A 14,411-nucleotide genomic window follows, 5' to 3' on the forward strand; every position below is an offset into this window, starting at 1 on the left:
GGTTCCAGCCGCGCTCCCAGCAGCCCAAATCCCGCTGCTGTCCCTCACGGCCCCCCGAGCCCCCCAGCTCTGCCCTCACGATCATCCCCGCACCCCACCCGGCACACCTTCGAGCAGGTAACCCCGCCTACCCGGCTGAATGCGCGCGCTATTGGGCGGCTGACACGTCAATCAGCCCCAATCTCCCTGTGATTGGTTAACTCTTCAGGGGCGGGGCCCTGCGTGCCGACGGTGTTGCCGCCCCCCGCCCCGCCCGCGCGTGCGCACGGGGCCGGGGCGTCGCCACGCGGGGCTCCCGCCATAGCAACCGCTTCCTCCTCCTCCGGGCACGGCGGCCGTGACGTCGGCAGCGCTTCCGCCCGGCTCGCGCCCTCGCAGCTTCTCTTCCTGCCGCCGGAGCCCGCGCCGCGCCCAGACAGCCGAGGGAGCCGCCGCCGCCGCACCGCGCTCCGCCGCCCGCCCGCCGCGCCCCGCTGACGCCATGGTAGGCACCGCGCGCCGCCGGACGGGCCTCTGACTTCTCCGTCTCCCGCCTCCGCCTTCATCCCTGGGGGAAAAAAGGGGGGAGGGGGGCGGCGGTACCGCCCGCCGCATCCCGGCCGGCGCTCTGGCTGGCGGCGCCGCTGTGCCTGGCCGTATCGTGCCCCCCCTTTTTCTTCTCCTTCCCTTTCTCCCGGTCCTTCCCGTTCGCCTTTGAACTTGACGCGGCGGATCCGTTCTCCTCCCTTCCCCCCCGCCCCCATCCCGCCATGAGGCGACGGAAGGTTACTCCCACCCCGCCTTGAAGCGATGGAACTGTCCTCCCTCCTTTTTCTTTCCCCCACTGTAAGGTAATGGTTCGCTCCGCGTCGCACACAGGCGCTGGGGGCGGGCGCGTCCATTCGGCCCTGGGAGGGGGGGTTGGCGCGGAGCGAGGGCGCGGCGGGAAAAGGCCGGGTGGGAAGGGGGGGCTGTGCGCGGCGCCGCAGGGCGCGGCCGGGAGCGACCGGGAGGCGGCGGCCCCGCCGCTCCCCACGGGGGGCTGGCTGGCCGCGAGGGGGTCGCAGCCCCGCAGGAAGGCACCGGGCGGTGCCGGTGCGAGGCCGGGGGCTGCCCTGCTCGGGAGGAAGCGCGGCCGCCGCCTCGGTCCCGCGGGAGCCATCTTCGCACGGCCCGGGGCTCGGGCCTGGCCTAGAAAGCGGCGGCGGGGCCAGCACGGGCCCTGTCCCCTGCCAGGGCCGCCCGGCCCGGCCCGAGCCCGCGGCGCTGGCGGCGGACAAAAGGGGGAAGCGGAACCCGCGGAGGGAATCGCTGAGTGTAAAAACCAGGGAGGGTGTCGCAGCGGCCGCTCCAGGAAGCTGAAATTTTGAGGCAGTTGCTGCAACGACTTGGGGTTTTTTTTTTAATTTTTTTTATTTGTTTTGCTTCTCCGGACAGTGCTGAAAGCATTCATCATTCATCCTAGGCATAACGCTGGAAGCAAAGAGACAAAAAAAGTATTAAGGATCCGCAGTGATTGTGTTTCCTGGCTTTCAAAAGAAAAAAAAGGGTTAGGGCTCTCCTTGCATAAATGGGGCAGAATAGACCAAACGCGTGTTCAGTCTCATGGTGGCTCCTTCTGTTTGCTTTGCCCGTGCTCAGAGTTTGCATCCTCGTTTGACTCAGGAGATGGAGGTTGGCAAATTTGCCTCAATTATTAGCTCATGCAGCTTTAACCGCTGCCTTGTTTTTCTTGAGTCATCCACAAGCACTTGTCCAGCAACACACACTTACTGGGTTATTTACCCAGTGACAATACACACATAAATACTGAGTTATTTACCTGTATTAGAGGTTTTAAATATTGAGGCCTTCCCTTGGTATTTACCAGTAGTTCACTGAACACGTGGTATATCCAGGAAATAAATTTTTGGTCCGTAGGGTGGCAGACAGGATGTACTGCTCATGTCCCTGCTTTCTCCAACACCCAAGCTGCAGCATGGAGCAGAGCTGATGGGAGCTGCAGATGAAGCTGCTAAAAAGTCTGATGAGACTCACAGCTCCTGTTTAAGAGAGGCTTGTCTCAACAAGCCAGCTTCCACCTCTGCAGTATGCAAACCTAGTTAAGTGTGACTACTCAGCGTGTCAGGCTTCATCTTGCTTTGCAACCAGGGAATTCCCAAGTCAGTCAAAACTACTATTTCTCATAGTGATCTCCTTTTTGCAAAAGGGTTTAGGGAGGCTTTTTTGAGAGGCTGCAAATGAAGTTGGTTTTGGGCAGAGTGGAGGCCTTCTGGCAAAGTGTGGTAGTGCCAGCAGGAGGGCATCCTTTGCTATCAAAGGAGCTTGGATTTCCAGCTTTTGTGCCTTGCCACAATGTTCAGTTTCTTTGCTGCTGGATTAAATGAGTCCAAGGTCTTTGGAGTACCGTGCAAATGATTTTTCTTGGTTGTTAGTCAGTGCTATTCCCAGATCTGTGTAATTACAAGGTACATCTGCCTCATATACAAGATAACAGCCTCCTGACAATTGGTGCTGCTGATGTCTGGCATGTTCCTACTCGCCTTGGCAGGATCACTGTCAAGAGGCTCCTGCTGGGTGCACGGGCTGACCTAAGCAATCCCGTGTGAGAGAGCCTGACTGCAACCAGGGCTTGCTGTGAAGCTGTGCTCGGCCTTTTCCACACCTGGTTGTTCAGTGTTCACAGCAGTCTCCTCAGGAGAGGAGGATCCCTCACTAAAAAGTGTCAGGGGTGCCCAGAGCTGCCCTTCAAAGCCTCATTTTGAGGGTGGCATTTAAGCTTTAGGTTGCTGTAGGTGCCTGAAAGGCCACAAGAAAATTCCTATAGGCATTTAGGCTCATAACAGCTGATCTGTGTGCTGAATGTGTTTCTGAGAAGCTTTGATTTTCTGCAAGAGTCCTTTTACACACCAGCTTCCACCTGCATTACCTTAAAAACTTACATTTCAACACAGGAATGGCTGCTGCTCAAAACTTCTGCCCTGCTGCTGCTGGCCACTGCAGTTCCTGTTTTTCAGTGCTGTTGCTGGGATTGCCTTTTGTGGGTATTGCTTGTTCTGCCTACCTTGATAATTCAGTTGGGAGTGAACTTGGTGGTGGCTCAGAGAAGGAGATAATTTCCTCTTTGGCTAAAAGCTGAAGAAATTACCTTCAGGAATTCAAAGGGTAGTGTTTGTTTTTTTTTTTTTTTTTTTTTTTTAATAATTGTTTTTATACTCATCTCATCTTGTCAATAACCTTTCTTCTTGGGGGTTGGGGCAGGAAATAAAAGGTGAATAGAGTTTCAGTTCTTTCCCTCCCACCTTCCCCCTGCCAAAAGAGACCAAATAATGCAAAATAAAAACTTCAAGACTCAAGATCTTTCTACAAGTGATATGTAGATGACTCTGTACTTCTTGCTGGTTTATGGTGTGCAAATAATGGCCTCTTATACAGCAGTAGTAAAAGGCTGCAAGTTCTGTTTCCTGTCAGGCCTCAGATCTGAGTTGAAACCTTGGCCTTTGAGATGTACAGGCTGTTCCCTGTAAATGGAGGTGTCTCTCTGTCCAGCTGTAGGTAAACAGGGAATGTGGGCTTTTCCAGGCTCCTGAGGTCACTGGTGTTCCCACACTGTTCTGGTCTCTGGGATGAAGTCAAAGTAGCTGCTCCTTGCATTTCCTCCTTCCTGCTCAGAAAAGTGGGGATGTTAACATCAGATGTGTTTTCTTGAGTGCTCAGATAACAGATTGAAAGCCAAGCAGTATTTAATATCTTTATGGTTTTGACTGCCTACATTTTCAACTGGCTTGTTGGCCTTAGGTGGTGACACCTTTCCAGAGGCCTGATTTGGCAAAACTTCCTTTCAGCCAGGCTGTAACTCTCCCTTTCTCCTAAGTGCTCCCACAGCTACCTTGGCTTAGTTTTTCCCTCAGGTTCCATTGTGTGGCAGTGCAGGGGACAGCTCTGTCCCTGAAGGGTGCTGTCCCAGAGCAGTTGGGTGGAAATAGGTTTAATTGGAAAAGTATTTATTGCAGAGATGTACTATGACACATGAGTGAGTCAGAGGGAAGTGCCACATGGCTGCACAGGCAGCTCTGGCAGTGGCAGGGAATTTCAGAGGTAGATAGGGGGGTAAGCCAGGCATGAGGGAAACAGGGTTTACTGAAGAAACTAAGAACCAGATACATGCCAATAATGTGGCCAGCAAACATGGGAGCACAGTGTTCTCACATCTGCCCTTGCAATTAAACAAGGCGTGCTTTAATACATTCTTGGTGTCAGATTCTGGAAAAAATTGATGATGCTTTTCCAAGAAGCAAAAGTTTCCACTTGAGTAGCTGTGGATAGTTCACCCTGTTGTGTACAATGTTTGTGAGTGGTTCTCAGACAAAACAAGTCAAGAGCTGGATCTTGGAATGTCTCTAGAGATAATGCATGCCCAGGCACCACTGGGGAGAGTTCTTGGGCTCTAATCACAGGAGACAAAACCAACAGTCTGAAATTCTCAAGACTTAAATTTAGTCCTTCAAACTTGTCTTGAGGCAAACTAAATCATTAGTTTAAGGTCTTAGCTGTCTTGGAGTTGAGGAAAACAAGGACTCTTCTTAGGTAAAATATTTTAGGTATTCAAGGAAAATACTGATGCCCACAATATTCACTTCCTAACAAAAGAGATGTGGAATTTCATTGTGTCAGAGTTGTGCTTTAGTGCAGGCTTGCTGTGAATCCAGTTTATCAGGTGTCTGACATCTCTCACTCCTGAAATGGCTTTTCTGTATGTGGGGATTTTCTTGAGAAATCTTTGGGTTATTCTTCAGTCTCCCCCAGTTTAGATCAAATTTCAGTTTGGTACTTGGCAATGGCTGGGTCTGGTTCCTGCAGTGGAGGCTGGCTGGGCACAGGGCTCCCTCTCTGGCTGCCTGTGGAGGGAGGGCATTGTGCTCTCTCCCAGTGCTTGTGCAGAGCTCTGCACTTCAGCCTCTGAACAAGAGCTGCTGTGTTCCTGCAGAGCCTGCTGACAGGGCAGTGAGTGCAGTCCCTGCCTCAGGTGACATCCAGTGGGGACACTGCCACCAGTGCCACAGGGTCATGGGTGAGGGGCTGAGCCCCCAGCGTGTGCATGGAGGTGCTGGGGGAGAACTCAGATGTGCTGATTGCCTCAGAGAAACTTGTTCTGCCTCTTCTTTCCTGAATGTGCTGTCCTGGCATGATTTTCCCATCTGGTAATTAGGTGGCTTGCCTGCTTGCTGCTGCCTTGCTGCAATGAAGGGTCTGTCCCCTCAGTGAAATGTCACCAGCTGGCTCATGGTCGTGCATCCCACAAGTGCCTGAACCAACCCCATGTGCCACTCCAGAGCTGGATAACTGCTTCCATCCTGGAACAGGAGCATGGCTGCTGGAGCTCTGCAGCATTCAAGCCACAATGCACAAAATAATAACCAATGTGCTGCATTGAATCCTCTGAGCAGAGCCATATCTGGCCAAAGAGGGAAAATCCAGACTAACAAGTGTTTGCTCTGTCATTACTGGGAGGGTGGAGGCTTCTCACCAGCTCTTCTTCTGGACAAGGCAGCAGACATGAGGTTAAAATGTCACTTGAGGACATGTATTTAGAGTCTGGAATTTCTCCTTGTTCCAGTGCTCTTAGCAGTCATCCTGTTGTTGCTCTACACAGAGTGGTTGGAGCTACCTTAAAACAAAAGCTGCCTGGGGTTTGAGTTTTGTCCTTTTTAAGTATGTTTGTGAGGCCATTGTGGCTGGGTTGAAGAGGGAGCCCTGCAGTCAGGACAGCAGATCTGGTTTCAGAGGGAATTGGTTTGTTGCACTGTCTCATCTCAGCCCATGCTGTAGCACAGCTATAGGGTGTTCTCAGATGGAACAAATCTGCATTGTCCCTGGCAACACAATGGCTGCCAATGTCAGCTTGTGTGATGAATCCAGGGGTTGTACAGCAGCTGTGAAAAGGAGCAGCGCCAGCTACTAACAGCCTTTTGCTTTGGAAAGCTGAAAAATCCAGTTGTCACTGTTGTCCCTTCAGCTTCTGGTCAGTCCCAGTTATCAGCTGAAGGTTTGCAGTGAATTTTGAGTTTCCAGACTAAATACTTTCTACATTTTTGGAATCTGAACTGACTTGCCAGCAGTGTTCAGTTTCTTTTTAAAGAAACAACTTGTCTCCTGACTTGGAGACGTGTTTCTGGCTGTGTAGTAGCACAAGCAAATGCACATGACTGCACAGTTTGCATCAAGCTGCAGCTCTGTTGCTGCTGCTTCTGGGTCTGAGCTGAGCATTAACCCGTGCTTGCAAAGTTAACATGATTTGGTGCAAAGGAATTATTTGTTGTAGTGTTAGAGCAAAGCTCAAGAATTGACAAAGGTAGAGGTAGGTGGCATGTAGTGCTTTTTCATTATAAATAGCCTCATTTCCATGGCAGTGCAGACTTTCTGTGCCTTTTCTAAGAACCTTTGTGACTAAAACCTGTGTCTTGCCACCATTGCCAGCTACTGAGGTGCCCTTAGTTAGAAAATAAACCTTGGGGAGGAGAAGGCTTCTCTTGAATTCACAGTGGATTTGTCCTTAGTGAATGATGAAATAGCTGCAGTTGCTGCTCTGTTTGTTTTATTAGGTTAACTTTGTGTTATTTTGAGTCTTCCCAAAGAGGCTCTTGCCCACACCAAACACAGGGACAGGGGGAGACCTTTATTCCTCATTAGCTCTCAGTCACACTGACAAAGTGCAGCATCTCTGTATGGAGGAGGTGACACCAGAATGAGTCACTTTGGGTCCATGTTTGCACTGTAGCTTGAATTTGTCCTGAAATAGGCTTTCTCCATGTGCTTCCCTCACCTTATTGGTGATATGCAGAAGGATGGCTGCCTGCCACACAGCTGAGGCACAGTGACTGAATTGCTGTTCTCGTGTCCCAAAGTGCAAGCTGCGTGGGCTACCACTTACAGACTGAGCATGCATTGTCAATCTAGAGGGAGGTCCCATTGTAGTTAGGTAAACCCTGAGAAAGCACTGCTCTCCACCCTAAAGAAAAGCTGTCTCAGATTGCTGGTGTATGAGATTGTCCTGGCTTTCTGTGGCCAGCACTTGGGAGCTCTAGATACCAAACTCCATGGCAATAGATTCTGCCAGCTGTGCCACCTCTCCTCACTGGGTTAGCTGAGTTACAGGAGGAGGGATGTTGGAAGAAAGAGGAGAATCTGGGCTTATCTGAAGTTCTCTGTGGTAGGCACTGGTCAAGGCTTTAAAAAACCCCCACACATTAAAATAGGTGTCCATTCCATAACCATCTCTCAAGGACAGCCTGAGCACTGCACCTCCGTCCCTCTGGTTTTACAGCTGAACTCTGCTGCTCCTTCAAAATGCAAAAGAAATCCCTTGAGTTCACATTTTGAGGCTGAATGAAGGGCAGCCTCTATCCTTTTTGAGTTGTGTGTCTCACCTGCTGCTGTAGCCGAGTGTTGGTACTGCTGACTGTGCTCGCAGCAGTGACGTGTCGTGGTTTGCACAGAGGGAGGGAGGGAGGGAGGAAGGCAGTTTTTCTTCTGATAGATGGGGATGAGTAATGTCATTTGAATGTGGAAGACACAAAAGCAGTGAGGGAGGAAGCAGGATTCTAAAGGAATCTCATTGTTTGTACTGTGTGTAGCATTTTCAACAGATAGAGTTGTTCAGTACTGGACAAGCTTCAATTTGGTTTTTACTGCTCTGGCCATGATGTCCTTCCAGCAGTGCCTGCTGGCTTCCCACATTTGCAGTGTTCACTCTTGCACAGCTGCCCTTAAACTATCCAGCTTGGTGCAGTCTGAGAACTCAAATGTAAATGCTTCTACTTCCCACTTTTTTTGTCTCATTCCCAGAACAGCATCAGAATGAAAATGCAGTTCAGCCTTTTGTCATTCTTGCTAGGTCTTGTCCTCTTTATTCTGTGCAGCTGCCTTTAACATCAGATTGATAGTGCTGCATGTGCACCTCTTGTTCCAGCTTACACGGGGGAACACGATACCACTCACTACAATTTCCCAGCTGACTCCAAGGTGGGGGGGAAATATTGAGAAGGGTTGAGCTTGCTTTAAAAACTGCTGAAGTAGTTGTGAGAAGAAGAGACTTTTAAGACTTGCAAATTCTCTGTTTGAAATACTGAATTCAGAGCAACTTCCCAAAGTTGGTTTGTTCAGCTGAAAGCTTCCACTGCAATCCCAGTACCCCACTACATTTCCCTTGATCTCTAAACTGAGTCCATGTGACAAGTGTGGAATTTGGCCAGTTTTGCCTCTGTTCCTAAAGCTCCTAGCAAGCATGCTGGAAATGGCTGGGAAACTTTGAACAGAAGATCCTTGTGGGCTTGTCCAGCCAGCATGAAATGGGGAAGAAAATTAAGCTGATGTAATGCCAAAGGATCTGCCACAACTGAATCTCAGAGAACAAGGGGTTGGCATGCCTGTAACAATATTCTGGTGTGAGTGGGATTGTGCGTTCTTTGGAATAGTTTTGGGTTGGCAGGCAGCAGCCAGACTCCAGATTCTTTACTTAGCTTTGGAAAAAAGGGGCTGCAGTGACTATTGCAGGAATCCATTGTCTCCTAGCCTTGGATGTAGGGCAGTGCCATGCTGTGGCTGGGAGCAGGGCCTGAAGGTGTTTGCTGTGGTCTCTGCAGGCCTCCGGAGTACAAGTGGCCGATGAGGTGTGCCGCATCTTCTACGACATGAAAGTGCGGAAGTGCTCCACGCCGGAGGAGATCAAGAAGAGGAAGAAGGCTGTCATCTTCTGCCTCAGTCCAGACAAAAAGTGCATTATTGTGGAGGAAGGCAAAGAGATTCTGGTGGGAGACGTCGGAGTGACGGTCACCGACCCTTTCAAGCACTTTGTGCAGATGCTTCCCGAGAAGGATTGCCGCTATGCCTTGTATGATGCAAGCTTCGAGACCAAGGAATCCAAAAAAGAAGAGCTGATGTTTTTCTTGTGGTAAGCCATCTTCCCAACTCTCTCATTCCTAGCATGCAGTCCAGGCTCTGTGGGTGAGGTCTCTGAGTGTTTGTATTGCCCAAGCTGGGAAAATGGCAGGCTTAAAGTGAGCTGGGCAGCCTGATCCCTGTATTCTGGAGCCATGAGATGTTCCAGTTGGCCATGGTGGGTAGGATCCTGCTTCTGTCTGGGGTGGGTAATCATTGTCACTAATTTCACTCTCTGTGGTGTCTCCCCTAGGGCACCAGAACAAGCACCTCTCAAAAGTAAGATGATCTACGCAAGCTCCAAGGATGCAATCAAAAAGAAGTTTCAAGGTATGTAATACAACTAATGTTCCTAACTCTGCTGTGTCCCTGGAGTACACAGCAAGGCTTAATTGGGAGTTTTTTTGTTGTTGTTTTTTTGACATACTACTGAGAAGTGAAGTGTCATGTGACAGAGCTAAAATGAGCTCTAGCACAAATTTACATTATCTGACAAAATTTCAGAGGCACTAGGACAGTGCTCAGGACAAGAGCAGGTTTTGCAATGTGTGATAGACCACATGGAGTAGCACATTGCACCATACAGGCTAGAAACCATAAGATTGATAACACAACACTGGGTTTTGGGCAGAGCTGCCTCAGTGGCAGAGCACTTTCATCCCTGTGTCTGTTCAAATGCAGACTCATAAACTTACTGTGCTGTAGTAAGGCAGTCTGGCTGATAGCCAGGTAGCACTCTTCAGCTCCTCAGGCTGCACTGGCCAAAACCTTGCAACTGTGCAAGACTGACAGGATCTTTGTGCAGCAGTGCCAGCCTTCCAGGGACGGAACTGCCATGGGAAACTTCTGTGTGCTGAGAAAAAGAAATCCCGAGGAAATTCTGTTTTCCACCATACAAGGCAGGCGTGGGTTGGGCTCTGCAGCCCTAAAAAGGAAAAGCAGCACTGTTGGTTGGGCAGCCCAGCTCAGTCTGTGCCTCTCAGGTTTGCAGGGTGGTGCTTTCAGCCACCTCTGCAGAGGCAGCGGGAGCTGAGCCAGCCCTGTCCATGTGCTTGCCTGGAGCTCCCTCCCCTGCTGTATCCAGGGCAGCACAAGAAATGAGGGATTTGCTCTGAGAGCCTGAGCACTGAGCTAGTGACAGATTTCTGCCTTCATGTCCCTTCAGTGACATTTGGTGTGCAGCCAGATGTCTCCTGGGATGAGGCAGGGAAAAACCATCAAATTCCCTAAGCTAAGGCAGGACTTGTCTGCTTGAGTGACTGGATTGCTTCTTCTAATATTACTACCAGGTATGTTTCTTTGATTGCTTACCAGCATGTTGAAATACTGCATTATTGAGTGTTTTGCCTCTTTTTCTAGGCATAAAGCATGAATGCCAAGCAAATGGGCCAGAGGACCTGAACCGAGCTTGCATTGCTGAGAAGCTAGGAGGCTCCCTAGTCGTAGCTTTTGAAGGAAGTCCCGTGTAGATGTCATACAGTGCCACAACTCTACAAGCATTCCATGTTTTAATAGATCAGTTATATAAAGCAAACATTCTAGGCAAGGGTTTCACTAACAGTAGGGAAGCTGTCTTGTAGAATAAAGTAGATTTTGGAGATGTAGCTTGTATGTAAAAATGACCCTAAATAAATCAAATTAAGGATTTATCTTGGTGTATTAATATTTGCATTGGTTGTCCAGCCCAGTACTGTCCCCAATGGATTAACACTAAAGGTCTCTAAAAATTGGAGCAATGTATCATGAAAGGTGGAGAGGTGAGAATGATCTGGTTCCTGTTCTTGCTTTTCCAAATAGTAACAAGTGAAATTCAAAAACTTTCCCTTTAACCTTTTAAGACAAAACTTGAAACCTTTAGTTTAACTTCAGCTGGAGCAACCTGTGAGCACCAAACTGGGTTAAATTCTTAGTGCTTGCAGTTGCAGAGCTGTACTAAAAAAAGCCTAATTATGAAGCTAGACATAAAACAGACACTTTTTCTGGAGAAGTAGTCCTAATCCACTCTCTTGTAAACTCACAGTGCAGTAATAATATTTAAAGGTTCACTGTTCTGTAGGTTCAATTTTCTTGTTATGAAGTGTCTTGAGGTCTCTTTCCTCCTGAGTGATTCTATAGAAATTGCTTTTTCTGTTGACACAGTTTAATTTAGAACTACCTTTCTCTAATATACACTTACTAGTGGATCAGATGCTTCTGAGGCTTTTATAAATGCAGATTCTTATATCAGAGCTCTCCAGTTATGGGTAGTAAAATGAAAAGGAACCACAACTTAAAAAATGGTATTTTCAGCCCCAGTCTTTGGTCACTTGGTCCATTTGTCCATAATTACTATTGATTTAACTTAGTAGAACCAATCAGCCTGACTAATATGGCTTGATCTGGGCTTTTTGTCTGTTAGCTTCTTTAATTCTGTAGAAATGCATGGAAATATCACCTACTAGAAAGTTTGACCTGAAATGCCTTTTGTATGGGGGGTAGAGAACATTCCTGTGCCAGCTACAGAGATCTTAAAAGCTTCCATGTTTCATCAGTGGTTGATTAAAGCTGTTTCCTTTGTGTAATGTGTACATGGGAGTTGCATAGAGTTTTCTTGTATGTCTGTAGAGAAAAAGAAAAAAAAAAAACCAAAACCCTTAGCCTCCAGTGCATTACTGTGATATGTTCTGTGCGTGCCAAATTTGAACAGCCTAAATAAATGGGCTTTCCCTCCCCTGGGTCAGTGACTGATTGCTCTCCAGCCTCGGGATCAGCCCTCCTGCAGGGGGCTGGCTCTGCTGGATCTGGGTAAGCACTTTGGGAGCTGCTGTGCCTCCTGCAGGGACTGCCTGCCCTGCTCTGGGAGCAGGAGTGGGGGGAACAGGCTGCAAGGAGGAGCTGGTGAAGCTGGAGGGATCTGGGGGGAAGCAGCTTTGTCTCTGCAGTGTGTTCCCCTCTTTGGCTCTGCTTGCTGCAGGCTCCCAGACCTCTCTCTGCCTTGAGGCTTTGGGCCCAAGGTCCCGTTGGCTGGGCTGTCCTGGGAGCCATTCCCTGTTTGCAGTGTGAGCCCAGCAGCCCAGCTGTGTGTTGGGTGTTGTGCCCTGCCTGCCCCGTGAGGACTGAGGGGGCTTTCTCTGGCCAGGCCATGGAGCCAGGCAGTCACAGGATGGTCCCTCCCCCCTGAGCTGTTCCCAGCTGTGCAGGGACAGAAGCTGTGGTGTCCCCTCAGCTCCTGGCAGGGCTGTGCCAGCTGTGCTGCTGTGCTGGGGGCCAGGGCAGCAATGGGCCATTGCCTAACTCAGGGTTTTACCCTCTCTAGCCAGGCTGGGTGGGTAAAACCCTTCATTAAGGACAGGCATTGACTGACTGCTCTGGCTTGGCACCCACACGGGTCACAGGGCTGGAGCACAAGGTTCTCCACTGGAGTGCAGCTTCCTGATTCTGAGCACTGCAAACTGGCCTGGATTCTGCTGGGGCTTCCAGCCTGTCCAGTCAACTGGGGCCTCACACAAGTGTGTAATGATCCCCATAAACAGCTCCTCCTTGCCCAGGTGTCTGCAGTTCTGATCCCTGTCCAAAGTCCACCTGGAGATAAGGAAAGCACTGTGACACACTGGGAGTGGTGCTGCCTGACAAGCAGGCACCTCCTAGCCAAGATCCAGCTGATAGCTGGTGCCTCCAGGCTGCAGACATCTTTATCTAGCCCAGGTGATGCTGTGGACACTTCTGCATGGGATTTCCTTCCTTGGTCACAAAATGGAGCAGGAGGCACTGCAAAAGAGGAAGGATGTCAGACCTGTAAGGTAGGAGAGCATTTCCCACAATGTCAGTCTTTGGATCAAGGACTTGGGTTCAAAGTACCTTAGTCCCAGAAATGAGTGATAAGAGGTGACACTTTGGGCCTTGGCTGGGTGTGGTGCTATTGCTTCAGCCCACTGGAGAGCTTTTAGGGCCCTCACAAGAAGTCCCAAAGTGATCCTTGTGCTCCAGAACTAACAGTAACTCTTAATCCTCAGAGCTGCAGTGCTGTGGGCTTGTCCACATTGTGGGGTTTGTGGGCAAACTTCCCCTCTCAGGGTTATTCTGGTTTTTGAGAGGATGAAACTCTTGTGACTGTTTTCAAGATTTCTCCCAAATCACCCAGACCTTCTGAAAAGGCAAGACAAGGGAGAAACAACATAAATGCTTCCTATATCTTGCCTGGTTGCTGGTGGGAGAAATCACTTCCTAACAGGGGCACATGAAGGAGAAGGTGAAGGAGGTGAGCTGAGGGAGGCAGCTCAGTAACACTTGCTGAGGTAATGTGAACATTTTGAAGTACACATGCAGGCAATGGTTTCCCAAAAGCCATTTTTGGTCATTTGGCCTGTGAGAAGATGAGAACAGGAAATGGAGACTGTTAATTCAAGCCTAAGTGTAAACAGCAGGCAGTGTAAATGTAATTTACAAGGAGGGTTAAATTGAGTCTCTTCAACTGTGCCTTGATAAGCCCAGGTACCCAGGCTGAAAGAGAATTCCAGGCATGGCTGAATCAGCAGAAGGATCCAGTGTTCTCATTCCAAGTCACTCCAGCTGAGCAGCTTGCTGATCTTTATCAATGAAGGTGCCTGCCTGCAGTGCTGGGGCTGACAAGCACCAAGCCCGGGCGGCTCTCCTGGAGGAAAGGAGGTGACTCTGGGTGGGCACATGGCAAAATCCCAAATCCCACCAGCTATGGGGAAAGAGGAGCTGGCCAGGCCTCAGCTCCGTGTGCTCTTGGGCAAGGTGTGGCTTTCTCTGGCCCTCAGGATGTCCTTCCCCTTCCATCAAGGTGCCAGGGGGATTAAAACATGGCAACAGTACCATTCCAGGTGTAAAAAGGTCCAATGAATGTCTTTCCCCAAAAAAAGTTCTTTTATTTCAGCTTTGCTTCACAGGAGCAGTCGTCCTCTCTGTGTTGCTAAAACAGGCAGCTGGGCGTTGTGTGCCAGCAGGGCATGGTGTGCCCTGGGGCTGGGGACATGGGACAGCCCCCACTGCAGCCAGCCTGCTGCCCTGGCTGTGCTGCCTCTGGCACTGCTGGCTGAGGGAGGCCTGCGTCTCTGCTCTCTGTGCACAGCAGCTCACAAGAAAGGAAAGAGTTGTTGCAAAAGCCAAAAACTGCAAAACCAAAGGAACTGCGTCACTTCCCGGCACCTGCAGCTGCAGGGCCCTTCCTGCCCTGGCTGCTGGGGGTGAGAGCCACCCTGCCCTGCTCCACAGCTCCCTCCTGCCTGGGGCTTGGGTGGGGGTTTGGTGCAATCCTGACACAATCAGCCATTCCCTCGCTTTTGGGAGCTTCCATCCAGCAGGTCAGGCATGCTGGGCTGGGGGAAGTGACAGTGCTGGCAGGCTGAGGTCACCAGTGGCCCTCGATCGTGTGTTCCACATGTGCCACAAAGTCCAGGAAGATAAACCACAGGCCAACCCTGGCTGTGGGGCAAAGGTCTGCTTCCTCTGTCCCTCCAGGATGGGGAGAGCAGCTCCCTCTGCCACCTGTG

At 50.0% G+C, this 14,411-nt stretch overlaps 1 protein-coding gene across 1 annotated transcript; it reads left to right on the forward strand.

Annotated features, from left to right (window-relative positions):
• The first annotated feature begins 227 nt into the window (after positions 1–227).
• Positions 228–11,546, forward strand: DSTN (destrin, actin depolymerizing factor). The gene is made up of 4 exons (XM_059468512.1): positions 228–484; positions 8,622–8,929; positions 9,170–9,246; positions 10,276–11,546. Exons 1-4 carry the CDS (start codon positions 482–484, stop codon positions 10,383–10,385), a joined length of 498 nt encoding a protein of 165 aa, XP_059324495.1. The 5' UTR covers positions 228–481; the 3' UTR covers positions 10,386–11,546.
• The last annotated feature ends 2,865 nt before the right edge of the window (positions 11,547–14,411 follow it).

Source organism: Ammospiza nelsoni, chromosome 3, assembly GCF_027579445.1.
Source record: "Ammospiza nelsoni isolate bAmmNel1 chromosome 3, bAmmNel1.pri, whole genome shotgun sequence".
Lineage (NCBI taxonomy): Eukaryota > Metazoa > Chordata > Aves > Passeriformes > Passerellidae > Ammospiza > Ammospiza nelsoni.

Coding starts and splice junctions, on each gene's coding strand:
- DSTN (XM_059468512.1), top strand. Junction 8,930..9,169: donor GAGCTGATGTTTTTCTTGTG/GTAAGCCATCTT, acceptor TGTCTCCCCTAG/GGCACCAGAACAAGCACCTC. Junction 9,247..10,275: donor AATCAAAAAGAAGTTTCAAG/GTATGTAATACA, acceptor CTCTTTTTCTAG/GCATAAAGCATGAATGCCAA.